At 36.9% G+C, this 16,528-nt stretch overlaps 1 protein-coding gene across 1 annotated transcript; it reads right to left on the reverse strand.

Moving 5' to 3' along the window:
- Nucleotides 1-3,668: 3,668 nt before the first annotated feature.
- On the reverse strand, nt 3,669-8,952 carry LOC148845183 (protein NRT1/ PTR FAMILY 5.4-like). The gene is made up of 4 exons (XM_088954987.1): nt 8,354-8,952; nt 8,044-8,261; nt 7,397-7,935; nt 3,669-4,731 (listed from the first exon to the last, which is right to left on the reverse strand). Exons 1-4 carry the CDS (start codon nt 8,439-8,441, stop codon nt 3,912-3,914), a joined length of 1,665 nt encoding a protein of 554 aa, XP_088811113.1. The 5' UTR covers nt 8,442-8,952; the 3' UTR covers nt 3,669-3,911.
- Between the last annotated feature and the right edge of the window lie 7,576 nt (nt 8,953-16,528).

The raw sequence follows: 16,528 nt of genomic DNA on the forward strand, positions 1-16,528 counted from the left end.
CATGCTAAATCCTTTCCTCGAACACCAATCGGGGTAAACCCGAAAGCCTTTACAGCCTTAAAAGCATACTTGAACAACACGACCTTCAAGGGAGAAGATCATTATATGACAGTCATAACCTGCTCCTACGGCTTATGGTTGAGTTCCTTGATTTGTTGTTAGACTTAGGGCTTTGCGCTTTTCTCTGATAGAAATTAGTAGGGGAGTGGAATAAAAAAAAACTTTCTATGCAAGAACGAAAAATAGACAAACTTTCAAAAATTAAAGTTGATTTCTTACATCTCTGTTAATGATAACAGAGAAAGAATATGTAAATAGAAGATAATGAACAATGTTCTTTTTGGAAGGATAATTTTGATATTTTCAAAAATTTTAAATTACACATGCCATCATGTGATCAGATAATTGATATTGAAACATTTGAAAGTTTGGTTATTGCACTGACATGTTTAAAAATTCGGGTGCTGCAATAACACGTTTAAAAGTTCAAGTACTAACTTAACACTACCCCCAAAGTTCAGGATAGTTTAAAGTTGACCTGTATGGTTTTCTCGTTTTATAGGCTCCATTTAGAAAGTGTACAAATACAAATATCATGTAGAGTTCAAAACCTTATAATTTGTATTACTTGTATGTATTTATACTGTACATATTTGTGTGTGTTTATACTCCTTCCAAACTGAGCCATAGGGCAACACAACTCCAAACCCATAATCCCCCCAACCCCTATGACAAAGGGATTTGATCTCAATTGTTTAAAAGTTGTAAGGTAGCAAACAGTCGTAGATGGAAATTAATTTTCAAAATTTTCATCCTTGGAAGAAATGCAGAAACCAGTTTTCACCTTTTGGAGAGATTCTCTCTCCTTCAGACCAAAATTGGTACTTGAATCAATTGGTCTTAGATCCAACAAAATAAAATTAAACAAGGGTTACCTGGTTTGCAAATCCAACCACTAGTCGAGTTAGTCACTATGGGGTTCACGCCTCCAACTACCACGTCTCTCTTGTTCTTGACAAGCTGTCGCGAGTCTCGCGTCGATGGATGTCCTCAATCCATTGGCAGACAAAGATCAACTAATGTAGAGATCAAACCGGAAAGGATGGTGATTTCACAAATTCCAATAGCTCAATCAACTAAGCTGAAAACAATGGAGACTAATTCTCCCTTCTAAGATAATGGAACATAAATTTTAAAAAAATATTTTGCTTTATATTATTTATCTGCAATTTTAGACCTTAGGCTTAAACAAAGTGGTCTAGAAATTTTATTTGATTCTTATCATGAAAATATGGAGATTTTTGTTGGATAAAAAAAGAAAGAAATTAATTCTTTATTATTATAAGTGTATAGTTTATATGAGTCACAATCACAAAATTAAAAAAAAAAAAAACTTATATATTACCATTATTTGAAACTACTAGTAGTAGTACATCAAATAAAATTTGATTATTATTAATTAAAATTAGGGAACAATCAATAACCCTTTTTTATCAAATTCATTTAGTGAATTTAATTTTTATTTGTATAGTAATATTACGAATTTCTTCTCATATGATGAATTAGATAATTTTAATATATTTAACTTGGTGGAAAGGACATTAACAAAATTATCATATCCTTGCCAATATGACACACACATGATCTACAAACCCCTCTAGTATCCATAGCATTAGAGTTTTATTTTAGTAAAATTAATAGGGTATCATATGAAAAGAAAATTTGCATCACAAATAGAAATCTATAATGTACATATGCCTCATAGACTACAAAATCAAGAATGACAACAATTCATATCATGAATCACTGGAAGATGTAGATCAAGTATAGGTGGTGGAAATTGAAATTAAAAGAGAAATCCTGCCCAATCTTCCTCTTGCAGCCACCACTAGGTTTTAAAGAGAAACCCCTGGTACATCTAGCAGTGTTAATTGGACTGGATTTGGTCCAATTCGGCCTATTCCAATGTGAGCTCATTACAAATGGATCAGATCCAATCCAATCCCATGAATATTTTTTGGACCATTTTGAACCAATCCAATTCAATGTCTAGGCCGTCTAATCTGTTCAAAATTGTTTTAATTTAGATTAATTCTAACTCAAACTTAGTCCATTGATACCTATACTTTTATCTTCTATCAATTGACCAGATATGAGTTCAAATCAGCTCCTCACAACAGAGCGCCCCACAATGTTCCACGGCACATCTCCACCGTGTATTGAGAACATTTCCCGATGATACCAGAAATAAAGCATCACCAGGAAATATTCTCAATGTACACAGCGGGGATGTGCTGTGGGATGGTCAGTTCAAATCCACCCCACAACGTCCCACAGCACATCCCAGATCCCAGCAGTGTATTGAGAAAATTCTCCGGATGATGGCTCATCATTCAATATAATTTCGAATAAACGGTTGGGATGATGGTTCATTATTGGTGGCTCTGTCTCTGTCATCCTAGTTGTTAATTTAATTCATCCACCCAATTGAAGATCACATCTCTGCCTCACAACACCCACAGCACATCCTCGCCGTGTATTGAAAATATCTGGTAGATGTGCTGTGGGACGTTGTGGGGCGGCCCCTTGTGAGGCAGAGATGTGAACTCACCCAATTGGGGTTGTGATAGATGCAGTAACAAGACCTTATTTGGCTTGACAGAATTCCTCCCAACTAGGGGGAAAGTTCACAAAATTTCACTCAGAAGTCAGAACTCTCATGTTTCTCTTATTTTTCTGTCAAACATGTCTGAAAGAAAGCAGCAGCCGCTAGAGTTGACTTGGCTCGTTGACTAGGCAGCAAGAAACCCCATCGCCAAACCAGCTATTGATTCCAAATTTTCAATGGGTGCCATAGAAGAGCATCAGCATGTGATCGAATGATGATTGACTAAGTTGAATCTCTCCTGGAGTCCAGAGAAAGGAGGTAAGCGACCTTAATCAGACGCAGAGCTTTATAATTTTATTTCATCAATCGTTGATCTTGGGTTCGTGGTTGGTCTTTGTGTCACCCAGTTCGTTTTATCGTTCGTTCAACCTTAAATTGGACAAGAAGATCAGAAGAATGGAGTTGTCTTACTTTAAAGGACGATCTTCCAAGAAAGAAAAACAAAGATTCTTCGTGGAGAATGGAGGTTGGGTGCTGGAACAGATAATAGTGGACTTCGATGGCGTATCGTCCCTTCTCACTTCTCAGATGCTTCTCTTACCAAGAAATCAAGAGGGCTACCAACAACTTCGCTCCTGATGCCATTTTCAAGGATTTGAGATTCTATAAGATGTACAGAGGAACCAAACTCTGCACACTTACCACTAGGGATATCAGTAGGTTGGGTTAAGTGGTAAACCCTCACCGACCAACCCTGTCGGGTTAGGGTCTGGTCGGGCTTGTTCGGCTTGAAGTAAGCCCGTACTGGACCCAACCGGTTGAGGGTTCGGTAATCTTTAATCTCTCTCTATTTAGTTGGATCGAGTCAGGTTCAGGTTGACACGAGACGAGATTGTCTCAACTCTCAACCCGAACCCGACCCGCTTGGCATCCTTGTTTATTCTTTTGGTAGAATGCGAATTATAAATTCAGTAGATCGAGAGCAGTTTAAACATTAAGAGCTCTTCTATCAATTAAACACATTGACATCCCTCACCGACCCTTTAATCTGCAAAGCATATGAATGCGATTCGTTCTTGTTAAGATCTGCATTGAACTAAGCTAGGCATTGGGCTTGGCCCACAAGTACATGACATAAAAACACTTCTAACACTATTTTATTTACAAGAGCCCATTATACACTTCTAATCCTGGGCCATTTATTTACCAACCCTACAAAGTGCACTACTCTTCCGGGTGGAATGGGCCACAATGAGCCGTGAAGAAACAGTTTCATCAAATCCATTTTGGAACAGCGCCACCATTAATTTTTCTTGTAAACAAAGAATTTAGCCAGGCCTACATACATGACAAGCCAGAGGCTGCTCAGCCCTGCTAGTAACCAGTAATAGTAGTCAAGGTGGGCTTTGTTGAGATTGTTGTCCATCCATTTATCCCCAAACCTTGAGCTAATTGACTGCACAATAGATATAACAGAACTGCTCATTAAGCTGCCTGTGCCAAACATGCTAAGGAAAACTGCAGAGCCAATGCTGCGCATGTCCTCCGGCATCTGATCGTAGAAGAGTTCCGTCAAGCCGATGACGGCGAAAACATCCGAGATTCCCCAAATCATGTACTGTGGAAGCAACCACCACACACTCATAGGCACAGTTATCTTTGGTTGTTCCAACAGCCCATGCTCTTTACTGATGAGAATCCTTCTACTCTCTACTAGAGCTGCTATCACCATTCCGATTGTCGAAATGAACAGGCCGATTCCGATCCTTTGAAGCATTGTTACCCCAGAAGGGATTCCGGTTAGTCTTCTCGTTACCGGAACAAAAATCCGGTCATATATGGGCACTGCAAAGATAACCACTAGGGGAATGGAGACTTGAAGTGATGCAGGTGGTATTTGAAACTTGGATCCGATCCTTCTGTCCATGGTTCTGCCTTGCTTGGTGAAGAGGGTGTTGGTCTGGGCAAACACCACTGCATACATCAAGCCACTGAACCAAATGGGAACCAAACGAAGGAGAAGCTTCACTTCTTCTACTTGAGTCACTGTGCAAAGCCTCCAATTGTTCTTGCTGTTGCTGGACAAATCAATATTGTCTACAACAGTCGCTTTGTCCAGAAACCTGCTTTTTTTGTTAAGACTGTTAGATGAATGTTTCAAGGCTAGACATGTAGACAAGAATTGAAGAAGGGGGTGAGAACACAATCCACACGATGGGCCTGAAATGGGCCGCTTCAATATGTCATTTGTCCCGGGTTAGCCATGTCTAATCTGTTCCGGATACTAACCCAATTTTGTTTCTGAATCGAGGAGGGTCCAGGTTGGACCTTGGTTATGAACCGGCCCATGTTGATGATGCATAGCATAAAACAGGGCTGTGGTTTGTGGGTAATTGGAGATCGAAATGCAACCAATTGATCATCATGGGTTGGGCCTATTTGGATATTGAATCAAATACGGATCCCAATAACGGATCCAAACCGTGCCCAAAAACTAGTCAAGATGAAAAATATGGGTCCATCTTCTAATTATTCTAAAGGGTTTGTTTAATATGGGTTGAAGTGGTTGAACTGAATTAGCATATTACTTTGTCTTTTAGTGAATGATGATGATGATAATAATAATAATGATAATTCAATGTTGGTCTCGTGCAAGTAAAGTACCTAATTTGAAGAATTTGTACTCTTTTCGGAACCAAATCCATTAAAATTTTGACAAATTTCAAACATAAGCCCACCCAAGTTGCACCCCTAATCTGGATATGGATCTAGCCTTTACTTTCTATTTTCTTTTTTATTCCCAATAGCTGGCTGCTCTCAAAGACTCAAACTAGAGGAGCCTTTTGATAACAGCTGAAGTGGCTGAACTGAATGACTTATTGCATTATCTTTTAACGGATAAAATAATATAATAATACCATATTCGAGAATATAACAATCAATCCAACTTCACTAAAAGACAAAACAACAAGTCGTGTTCAGTTAAGCTACTTCATCTGTTATCAAACGGCCCCTAAGAAAGCGTCTTTGACAACATATGGTAGAAGTGTGTCCTATCAATCAGTCTACTTCTGATTCTCTTGGGATGAAATGGAAGATATCATAAACACAACAGAAGTGTTTCTTGATTATTAACATGCTACAAATTACACTTTGCATGATTATGATTTTCTTACTGATAGACTGTAACTTTTTATTTTTCTGTTTTAGGTTTTTATTTTCTTCATTTGTTCATCAGTCAGACTAATTCCTTCAAAATGCTAAATCATCCTATTACACCCTGTAATTTGGCTTAGGATTTTAGCTAGCAGCAGCATTGTATATCTTCTTCGATAAGGTTGTGAAAGATTTACCAGCATATCTCCAGAAGGGACTTAATAGAACAGATGCTTTTATATGATTCCTGTCATGAGTCAGTACATTGTGACTTCTCTTTAAGACTTGAGCACATTTTGTTAAGCTTTTTGGGGGTCAAGATTTTGGAGAGTACATATGTTCTTCTACCTTATCTTGGTTTAGAGGCTTTAGCGAGGCCACATTTTGTGGAATCTAGTTCCATTTTCTGTCTTGTTGGTGCATCATGAAGGAAATTATCAGTAGAATACCTGAAAGGGAAATCAGTGTGCTGAACCCTATCAACTATGATAAAGAAAGTGGAGGAATATATTGCTTCACACCAAATCTTCTTAATTGATTGATTGATCGATTGGTTGTGCATTTTTGTGATGTTCTGTGCAGGGGGGATTTTCTTTAGCTCTTTTAATAAAGTTCCCTTTCTATGAGTTCATTTAATAATTTTTTTTTTTTTGTGGACAAAAATATAATTGATCTTCCTCTTTCTTGTTTATTTATGATGGCGATGGATTCCAATTCAGGATCACTATAATGGTAATATATAAATACGGGAATACGGGTCAGGATTCAGGAGATGCTCTCAATGCATGGCTAAAAGTGATGTAAGTTGGTAGTGTAAACATTTAAAAATGTCTAATGTTTCACATGATGCATATATAGACCTTTTCCCTTAGGCTATATTTGGTTTAAAGTAAAAAATAGGGAAAGAAGGTAAATGTAGAGAAACCATTACCAATCTTGTATAAGTTTCCTTATCTTTTCCTGACAAGATGCCAATAGAGGTTTTATATGCTTAACTTGCAATAGTTCAAGAGGGAACACAAAATTAAGTTTTAAGTACTTAAATTAATTTCCTTTTCCATCCTAACTCCCTGGACTGGATTGTAAACCAAAAAATATAGCCTTTCTTTTTTATCTTTATTCCGTATGTCAAAAACCATTTTCAAAACGTGCAATAAACACTTCTATATATGTCACGTGATAAAAAAAAAAAAAAAAGTTTTGCTACAACTCGCTACATGGATAGAAGATGGTGTGTTGTGAGTCCTGAACTCCTGATCTCCTGCACTTTTCTTTCTACACTTCCATACTCCAGTATGTGACAAGGGGTATTTATCCACGTGTATGGGTACAATTGTCACAGACTGAACAGAAGTGCAGTAAAAAAAAGTGCAGAGGATCCAAACCCGGATGATGCATGGCTTACCTAACTATAATTCCCTGATGAACTTCGGTAGTTCACTCCAAGTGGGTCTTTGCTGTGGACCAAAGACATGCTGATCAGGCAGAGTTTGGGGCTTTGGGCTTGTAGGTTATTAATAAAGCACTAAGCAACTTAGGTCTAAGGCATGCTTTATCACCCCATTTCAATTTTCGAGCCAAGAATTCATCAATTGATGATGCCCATAATACTGAAGAGTGAAGAGTGCTTACCTGAACTGATGGGTAGGAGCCAGGGGCCGAGTGGTGGACTGAAAGTGAACGTCCATGTTCAAACCAGCTTTTCCTTCTTCAATATTTCCTCCGTGATCATCCTTAGACACAGACAAGCACCACTTACGGCCAGCTGCAACCAAAACCTGCGCCACTCGAGTCAGTGGACTGCTACCTTTAGCTCCCTGCAGCCTATATCTTCTCCGCCCAAGCAAGAACAGCACAAAAGCCATGGCCATTGCAGCAGCTGGGATTCCAAAGCCAACGGCCCACCCCACATTGTCCTGGACGTATATTACGATCAACATGGCCGTCATGGCGCCACCACTCGTCCCAAAGTACCACCAGTTGAAGAATGAGCTCTTGGCCTTCCTCTCCTCTGGCTTCTCTTCGTTGAACTGATCTGCCCCGAACGCTTGCACACACGGCTTGTGCCCGGCTTCCCCGATTGAGACGATGTAGAGAGAGAAGAAAAACAGCTGCCCTCGAAACTCTGGTGGGATTGCTTTTGTGGTTGATACAGTCAACATAACCAGTCCCTGTGGTTGAATAACAGAACATATTCCATGATCAAGCTCATGAGCTAGAAATAAGTGTGTTGAGAGTTGAGATGGAAGCAATTTATTATAAAAATTCCATCAACCCACCATCAGATAGATCAAGGATGAGAAGAAGATGGCCTTGAAACGGCCTGAGTAGGAATCAGCGATGACAGCTCCCAGCAGTGGAAGGAGAGTCGTTATCCCAAACCAGATATTGACGTTCTTGGCCGCTGTTGCAGTGGACTCTCCAAGGACGTCGGTGAGATACGTCATGAGGTTCCCAAACATGCCGTAATAAGCGAATCGTTCAGCTATTTCAACACCTGTTGCATCAGATATTGAGCAAAGAAGTTGGTTTCAGTTAAGACCCAGAAAAATTAATGCAGTGAGCAGATGTCTAGTGAGGCTTAATTACCAATGATGTATATTGCAGAGATCCATCCTCCATTAGATGGTTCTTGTTGCAGAGAGACCTCCATGGGCTCTATTGACTTCTGAGTCATCAAGACAAAATTCAACAATGAAGATACACTGGACCTGTCCCAATAGAGCACAAACAGTAGATAGAGAGTTCTAGTACATTAATGGAGGCTGATGAAATTGAAGATTCACGAGAAGGGTGTTGAATCAACATAATAAATAGTGGATGACTCCCACCTGAATTAGGGAGGGCGTTACTATTCAAGGTTTGAAAACTAAGGCAGTAGTTTGTACAGGAAAAAAAAAAGAAAAAGAAATTAAGGCAGCAGCTGAATTCAGGCCCCCATAATAAGCTATACTGAGCAGACAACTCATAATACTTGTCTAACTTGATAACTTAAAAGTCAGCTTCAGGCATCTACTCAACCTCCTCTTTGTTGTGTGATACATGGAGAAGGCTAACAGCCCACGTGGATTTGGAATGCATCAGGGTCCATTCCGATGTTGTTAGACTCGGATAAGGTCACCGGCTTGTGGGTCAAATCCGATTCAATTGATCAGTCAAACAAAAAATTTAAAAAAAAAAAAAGCAAATAGTTTCAAACTTTTTTTAAAGCTATTTTATATCAAAATAAAAGAACATGTATTTGAGATACGATTGATCAAAAGCAAAGTTTGTTAAGATTTGGGCAGCCCAAAAACCGTTTTGGGTGCAGGTTCCAGGTTCTGATGGTTGGACCATCCTATCTGGTCCGAGTGTGACAACACTAAAGAGTAAAGACCAGGAGACAATCACATGAATGGTATTTAGGAGACTATTGAATCTTGATATATAGACCGAAGGACCCAATTAGTATATAGTACTTTGATCTTGCACTCAATCCCCTAGATCTTTGTTCCCAATTGACTAGAGTTTTAAGAGTTAAACCACTGGTTGGGAACCCATATAAAATCTGGGGATTGATAGGGGTTGTAGCGCCTATGAACCGACACAGAAGATTCCTACTTGGTTTTCAAACAGGGCTCTATATAGGATGTGATGTCTAATCCATCCCATAAAAACTCCAACTTTGGACCTTAATGTGCCCTACCAATCTTAGAAGAACAAACCTTACTGTCCTAAGTGGAGTTTTATGACAAGATCTCTTTATCTTTTTTGTTTTAGGTAAAAGTTTGTCCACCATTTTGTGTCTCCACTCTCCACCATTCCATGTGCAAAAAGTGGTGTTGAGTCAAGGGTTGTGAGTCTGGTTATTGTTTAATGTTTGGCAGAAATGCTCCCAAAATGGTTTATATATATATATATATATATATATATATATATATATATATATATATATATATGTATATATATATATTATGAGTATCACTTTCTTGAAAGCATGTTGAATTGTTGAAGCATTTCATCAAAGACCTGAGACTTGCTTTTCCTTTATTCCATAAAGATAATGTTAATCAGTACTCTGGGGTAGTAACATGAGTACTGATCTTGAAACAAAAGGTTCTGTTTATCCCATGGAGAGGTCCTTTGACTTCCTGCAAACAGAAGGAGAATGAGAAATGAGAAAGCACTTAATTTTCCAGAGGATCAGAGCATCTGTTTCTTGGTTTACAGGAGGGTTTGTTTTGTATGTTTTAAAACTCTTAAGAGATTTGAATAAAATTTTGTGGCTTTTGATGCACTTGTAGATATATAAAATTTGGGTTCCCTCAAAAGGGAAATTTTTTTAACTTTTGTTATGTCTGGTCACTACTTTCTCAGATGTCTCCCTAGCTAGTCCCTTTTCCCGAGCTGAAAAGAATGAATGACTTCAAGGGAATAAAGGTTTAGGCTGGCAGATAGAGAGAGAGAACTGTACGAACTGGCTGGGCTTTGGATGTTCTAAAACTACACATCCACTGATTCCAAAATGGTTGGACGAAATTCATTATATGTGGCCTGTAAATTCTGGTTCATGAAAACAAAGAGGAAAGTGTTTGACCTTGAGAAGGCAATATTAGCTGTACCCAATTTTAGGGCTTTCTTGAGAAGAAAATTGTGGTTTATGGATTGAATTTGAATGTGGACAACTGAAAGGATGTCTATGGTTCTATTAATTTTTAGGGGAATTTCTTTTTTTGGATTTTGAGAGGAGGGGAAGTAGGTCAAGGGGATTTTGGTTCTTATTGACCAAGAATCCCATTTTCTTTTTCCAGATTAATGTGGGGACCAGGGAAAGCTTATTTTCCTAGGTATCACTTACTAAGTAATACCCATCTTCTAGGTGGGCAAATAACTTTCCTACCAGGGGGAAAGTTTCCAACACTTGAATGGGACAAAAATATCCCTTTTAATAATGGATTTTTATGGTTAAAATGGTTATTTCCCTTTTTTTTACTTGGAAAATAAAAGAACATGGGTAAATACACTTACCTGGGTAAGTGCTTCCCAAAGAAAACTTACCCAGGTAATTGTATTTACCTGAATAAATAATTTACCGAAAAGTGAACGGGGCCTTAGTGTTTCTCTTAAAGTTGCTTATTTGCCCTTGTGCATTTCTGTGTGTATTAATTTTTTAGACTCTATATTCTGGCAGATCTAGATTCCAGACCATATTTCAAATAAGATTTCACTTTAGCATGGAAGGAGAAGAGAATCATTGGCAGTTGGAAAAAACCACCATGTAATCCCTATTTCCAGGTGATGTTTGAACTGAAAGACTTGATGCTTTAGGTGGTTGTCACTCCTTAGTCGATGAAACTGAAGTTGGGTTGATTACTAAACCCTTTGAATATTTCATTACTTAAAAACGTATTAGCTAAAAGATAAAGCAATAAGTCATTCAGTTCAGAAACTTCAGCCTTTATATCAACAATATAGCATCATAATTAATATGCTTTTGTTAACAATTTGGAACAAAACATTGTGAAAACAATGCTATCATGTGTGGCAAAAGATTCTCCTCTTTCTTAGACATTTTCCAGTGGAAGTTGAAAATTTGAAGCTTCAGTGGTTAGGATCTCCATTGCAAAATGACAAAAAGCTCACTGTAAAATATGGATGACAAAATGTCATCTCCAAAAGTCAAACACTTAAAAGTATATTTTTTTAAAGTCAAATACTTACTTTGGCTTCTATTCTTCAATAGATTCCCTTGATTTTAGCTAAAAGGAAACTCAAGATTAATGACCCTTTGTGTAAGATTACCTTGAAGATGGTGGCACACTTTTGTGGATTTCATTTTGACTAACAAGTTTGGTTAGTAAGAACCAGATCAGAACTGTCAAGAAAAAAGGGTTGAGGATTAGTTAATCATTCAAAGGATAGAATCTTATGCTCTAAAAATCACAAGATTGGAGGAGATTAGAAGAAAACTAATGCTTTAATTTCTTCGATTCCCTCCTCTAGGCTAGACTATACTTTAGAAATAATCAGAACAACCCAATCACAATTGTCAACTAGCTAGCCAACATCCTGTATATAGAGGGCCTCAACATGTTGAACACCATTTCTACCAATAAGGCCAAGGTCAATAAAACCCTAAATCAGGATTAAAGGAATTCGATGTTGGCCGACTAAGTTCAATTTTGATGGTAAGATGGATAACATTCTTTAAGCATACAATTCATCAGTAGTACAAATCAAAATTAACAATTCTTTGTTTAGAACTTTTCAATCAGAAGTTAAAATGTTTCCTTGAAACTTCGTTGTCCATCTGGTGAAAATTAAGTTTGGCTAGAATTAATGAAATAAATACCATATCAGTCTATATAAACAAAATGTAGAAAATGCAAAATTTCAGGAAAAAAAAATGGTTCATTCAATTAAGGGCGTTAAACAGAAATTGTGAAACCACAGGAAAAAAAATAGTAAATTTTCCTAATTAGATGATACTTCCCAACCAACTTGAAAATGCTTTGAAAGACCACAAAAGGGGAAAATAAAATAATATTATTTTTCTAAGAATTGCGGACTTGACTAAAAAAAACTTAACTTTTCACCTCCCAAATGGCTTTACTTTTTCTTCACTTTGTTCAATTGCCTGACGGATTTGATCCCACTAAGTAGTTGCACTAACAAGTTGGTACCTCCTGGATCAAAGCTTGGTGGTCCATTGAGGTTTCCCCTCTTTTCATGGCCTCTCTTGATTAGACTTCCTCTGGCATTAGTGCTCCATAAATTGTCCTGCAAATTATTCACCGCGCTAAGTGGCTAAAATGGAGGGGTCAATCATATAATGATCCACCTAGAAAATTTTTCTCAGATCTATAAACAGATCTTTTTTACTTGACATGATCCACAGAGAATGCCCTTCACCAACTGATCTATTGAAAATGTTGGATCTCAAAATAGTAATCACACTCTATTAAATATGTAATGATGGAGTGTAACTAAGGTTGCAGGCAGACCAGGATCAAATCATTGAATGAAACTAGATCCAAAGTTTGCCCATTAATTTTCCGATTTGAATCAAATCTTATCCATTTGATTCCAATGATCATACATACTTGGACCCAGTTCAGATACTGCAAAGAATTATTTAATTAAATTAAAATTATCCGATTCCAATAAGAATACCTCATATGAGACTTGAACCTATGACTCCAACTTTGCCAATAAATACATATATTAATCATATCTAGATCTAGGAACTTTGCTAATTTGATGATATTCAGTCGGATGAGATTCAGGTAGAGCCATATTTATATCCAATTATAAATGGGGTTGAATTTGAATTATATTGCTTAATCAGATTTAGAAATTCAGACAAATAGATACCATTCGCAGTCAACTATAATCTTCTTTTGTTATCAGATTTTGGCAAAGGGACTGTCTACCAGTGTTAATTTATCCAAAGTTTATGTACATGTGTGAAGAGTACAGTTTCATTGATTTCTAATTTCTTGTCTTAGGAATCACACCACACGTCTGACTATGAGTCAACATTAACACAATGTATAAACCCTTGCATTTCACATTCATTTTCCTCACAATCAATACATGCATAGGGTTCTTCTAAACCTGTAGGCTTACTTTGGTTCGATTCAATGGTGGAAATGGATCAGACATGGTGTAAGAACTCAACAATGTATCATACCCTATGGCTGTTTTTGGTTTGATAGAAAAAAATAGAGAAAAAGAGAGTTTTAGGCAAAGTTCTTAATTATTCAAATTCCTTAACAACTTTTCCTCAACTCTCTGTTTATTATATTCTATCATACCCTATACCCTATGGCCTATGTTAGGGCTAGCTGCAACTTGTGTTGGGTTAGCCCAAATCCAATCCAAAAATGTCTGATTGGGTTGGGTTGGGCTGAAGTTTGGGTTAGGGTCAGGTTTGAAAAGCATGAACCTGATTTAATTTTGGGCTGGGCTAGGGTAGTGGTTTTGGCCAACCCAACCCAATCCAAACCCAACTTAGCTTCATATAAACATTTAAATGGCATTTATTTATATAAGTATTTATGTATATATTTATGTATGCTTGTAGCATATATGTGTACGTGCAATTATGCATCTATTAATATCTATCTTATAGGATGTATGCATGTATAATATATATATGTATGTCCACAATTTTAAGTTTTTAGATTAAATTTTTCAAAAGCATAATAAATATATAATGCTAATACTAAATTGATCAAAATCCTTGAATATAGAAAATAAGAACATTTGACAAAGGAAGTAGAGAAATTGGGCCAACTCAATAATTTTGAGTTGGATTAGGGTTAGGGTTGCCCTCAACCTGAGGTAACCCAACCAGAGACTTAGCCACCTTGTTATGTACAATGTTGCAGTCAATGTTTGTATAGAGTTTTATCAACGAGAAGCTGGTCCAGCCCAGTTCCATGTATACCCCAAATTCAGACCTTTACCATATGCATTGATCGTAACCTTGAACATTAAAAGAAGAGGCAGTAGTGTATCTTGAAACTGATTACTTGTTTATTAAGAAAAAACATTAAAAGAAGAAAACTTATTACTAATTTCCTTTTATAAATTTCAGTATATTCATGCGTTCCCATGTTTAACTATTAAGTAGAACAGAAGTATCTCCCGAATTGAGACCCAATATTCAAATTCAAAGGGTATTAAATTTTTTTATCCAAATTAGATCCGTTTCAAGATATATCAAATGTTTGTGGATGAGAAGATACTCATGAGGGCAATTATATATAGGGTTCGACTATGATATGGAAAAGAAATGTTATGAGAAAACAAGTGGTTAATAAATTGGAATCATAAACGTGGTAGCAAAGCAGATGTCATTTATCAAAATTCATAGGTGGGCTTTGATTGGTCAAAATTCATAAGATTTCTTTTATTTACTGGTTATTTGACATAAATAAATGATTAATCCACAAAATTGTATCCATTTTTTGCATCAAAGATCAGGAATATATAACTAGTAAAGACAACATTCTTTAAATCTATAGGTTGCGTTTGGAAACGATGCAAATGGAGTGTAAATCCTGGTTCAAGATAAAATTGCACTCTGGTTCACTTTTGCTTGTGTTTGGTAACATTATATTTATGCATTGACAAATGACAGAAAACACATCTTACAATGCATATTTACATTGATAATAAGATGTAAAAGTACATCAATAAAAAAAAAGAAGTAAATTTGCATTCAATTGGGATTTCGATAAAAAAAAAAGGCATATGCTTTAGAGATCACATCTCCGTCCCACAGCACATCTCTGTCATGTATTGGAAACATCTCCTGATGATGATATCATCGGTTCCCAATACATCTCCCGAGATGTTCCCTATACACGGCAGAGATGTGTTGTGGCCTGTGGGGCATTGTGGGGCAGCCCTTTGTGAGGTGAAGATGTGAATTCTATGCTTTACTGGAATTCGTGTTTCCATCCATTACAGCTAAAAAGTCTATTTAGTAAGAAGATAAATTTGTTAATGCAAATCTAACCCAATTTTAAAAACCATGACCGAGAGGAGTGCAAACATTTGAAAACCATCCACAGTCTATGTTAAAGCTGCTTTTGGTGATCGAGAGGAGTGTGGATATACTACCAACATTAGCTTCCAACATGATTTATGGCTATACATCTCAAACATGATTACCATCTCCATGCATAGTATGACCCCATCAATGGCAACATACAAGAATTAAACATGTCTGAGATGTACAGACATAAATCATGTTCTGGACTCACATGAGAGAATTATTGAAATTGGGAAAGTTGTGAAAAGTCCTTTAGAAATCTAATAAGCTGATCTCTCCTAAAATCATTTTCAATTACGCAAAATACTGACATGAGTAACTAAACTTTGTCTCTGAGCACTTAATCAAGCTCATAGATATAGGCATCAGTTCAAATTAATTAGATGATCGGAAGACATTGCAGACTTGTATTTCTAAGGCACAATACACATTCAGATGATGAATGGCCTAATTGGAGAGTACTATTAAAGAAAGTATCGTCCTCCACGCAAATCATAAATCTGCATTTGGTTTCAGTTGACAAAGGAAATTTGCACTGGTGTGAATGCATTGGAGTGCAAATAAGCTGAGAATACATTCTGATTTACCTTTGTTTCATATTTGACCTTGTCTTGTATATTTGTAAAAATAAAATAGAAAGTAAAATGATGTGATCCCACCCAGTATACAACAGAATGGAGGTAGGAGGGTTATTTGTTTGGGAGTGAGGTAGGAAGCAAGATAACGTGGGGGTCTCCACTTTATATGAGAGAGAATTTAGGTAAGAGAAAGGTGGTGCAAATTTTGCATTAGTTTTTGAGAAGCAAACCTTACACTGTTAGTGAGTGCAGATAAAACAAAAAGTACAAATTTTGCTTCAAATAGGATGAAAATCATAATTACAAACAACTGTTTTCAAAACCGGATTGGACGGGAAGGTCAGACCAGAAAAATCGGGAACCGGTCACTTGACCGGTTTCATTTTCCTTCAAAACCGCTTTTTCCTCCAAAACCGTTGATTTGGTCAACAAACCGCTAAACCGGCCGGTTAACTATTCGAACGGTTTTGACCATTCTCCAATTTTTAAAATTTTTTTTTTTGTCGAAACAGGCCGACCATTCAGGTTGAAGGATCGGACTGTTCGAACCAATAATCAAACCCTTGACCGATTTAATCACTGATTCATTTTTAAAAACCATATTACAAACAAATAAATGCAAAACTGAACCAGGTGCAAATA

The sequence above is a fragment of the Nelumbo lutea genome, chromosome 7 (assembly GCF_056320005.1).
Source record: "Nelumbo lutea isolate HS-2025 chromosome 7, American lotus-T2T, whole genome shotgun sequence".
NCBI classification, from domain to species: Eukaryota; Viridiplantae; Streptophyta; class Magnoliopsida; order Proteales; family Nelumbonaceae; genus Nelumbo; species Nelumbo lutea.

Excerpts from the sequence above, each read along its gene's own strand:
- LOC148845183 (XM_088954987.1), bottom strand. The coding sequence starts at position 8,441 with ATGACTCAGAAGTCAATAGAGCCCATGGAGGTCTCTCTGCAACAAGAA. Across the intron at positions 8,262-8,353 it reads CTCTGCAATATACATCATTG|GTGTTGAAATAGCTGAACGA; the intron begins GTAATTAAGCCT and ends CTGATGCAACAG. Across the intron at positions 7,936-8,043 it reads CATCCTTGATCTATCTGATG|GGACTGGTTATGTTGACTGT; the intron begins GTGGGTTGATGG and ends ATTCAACCACAG.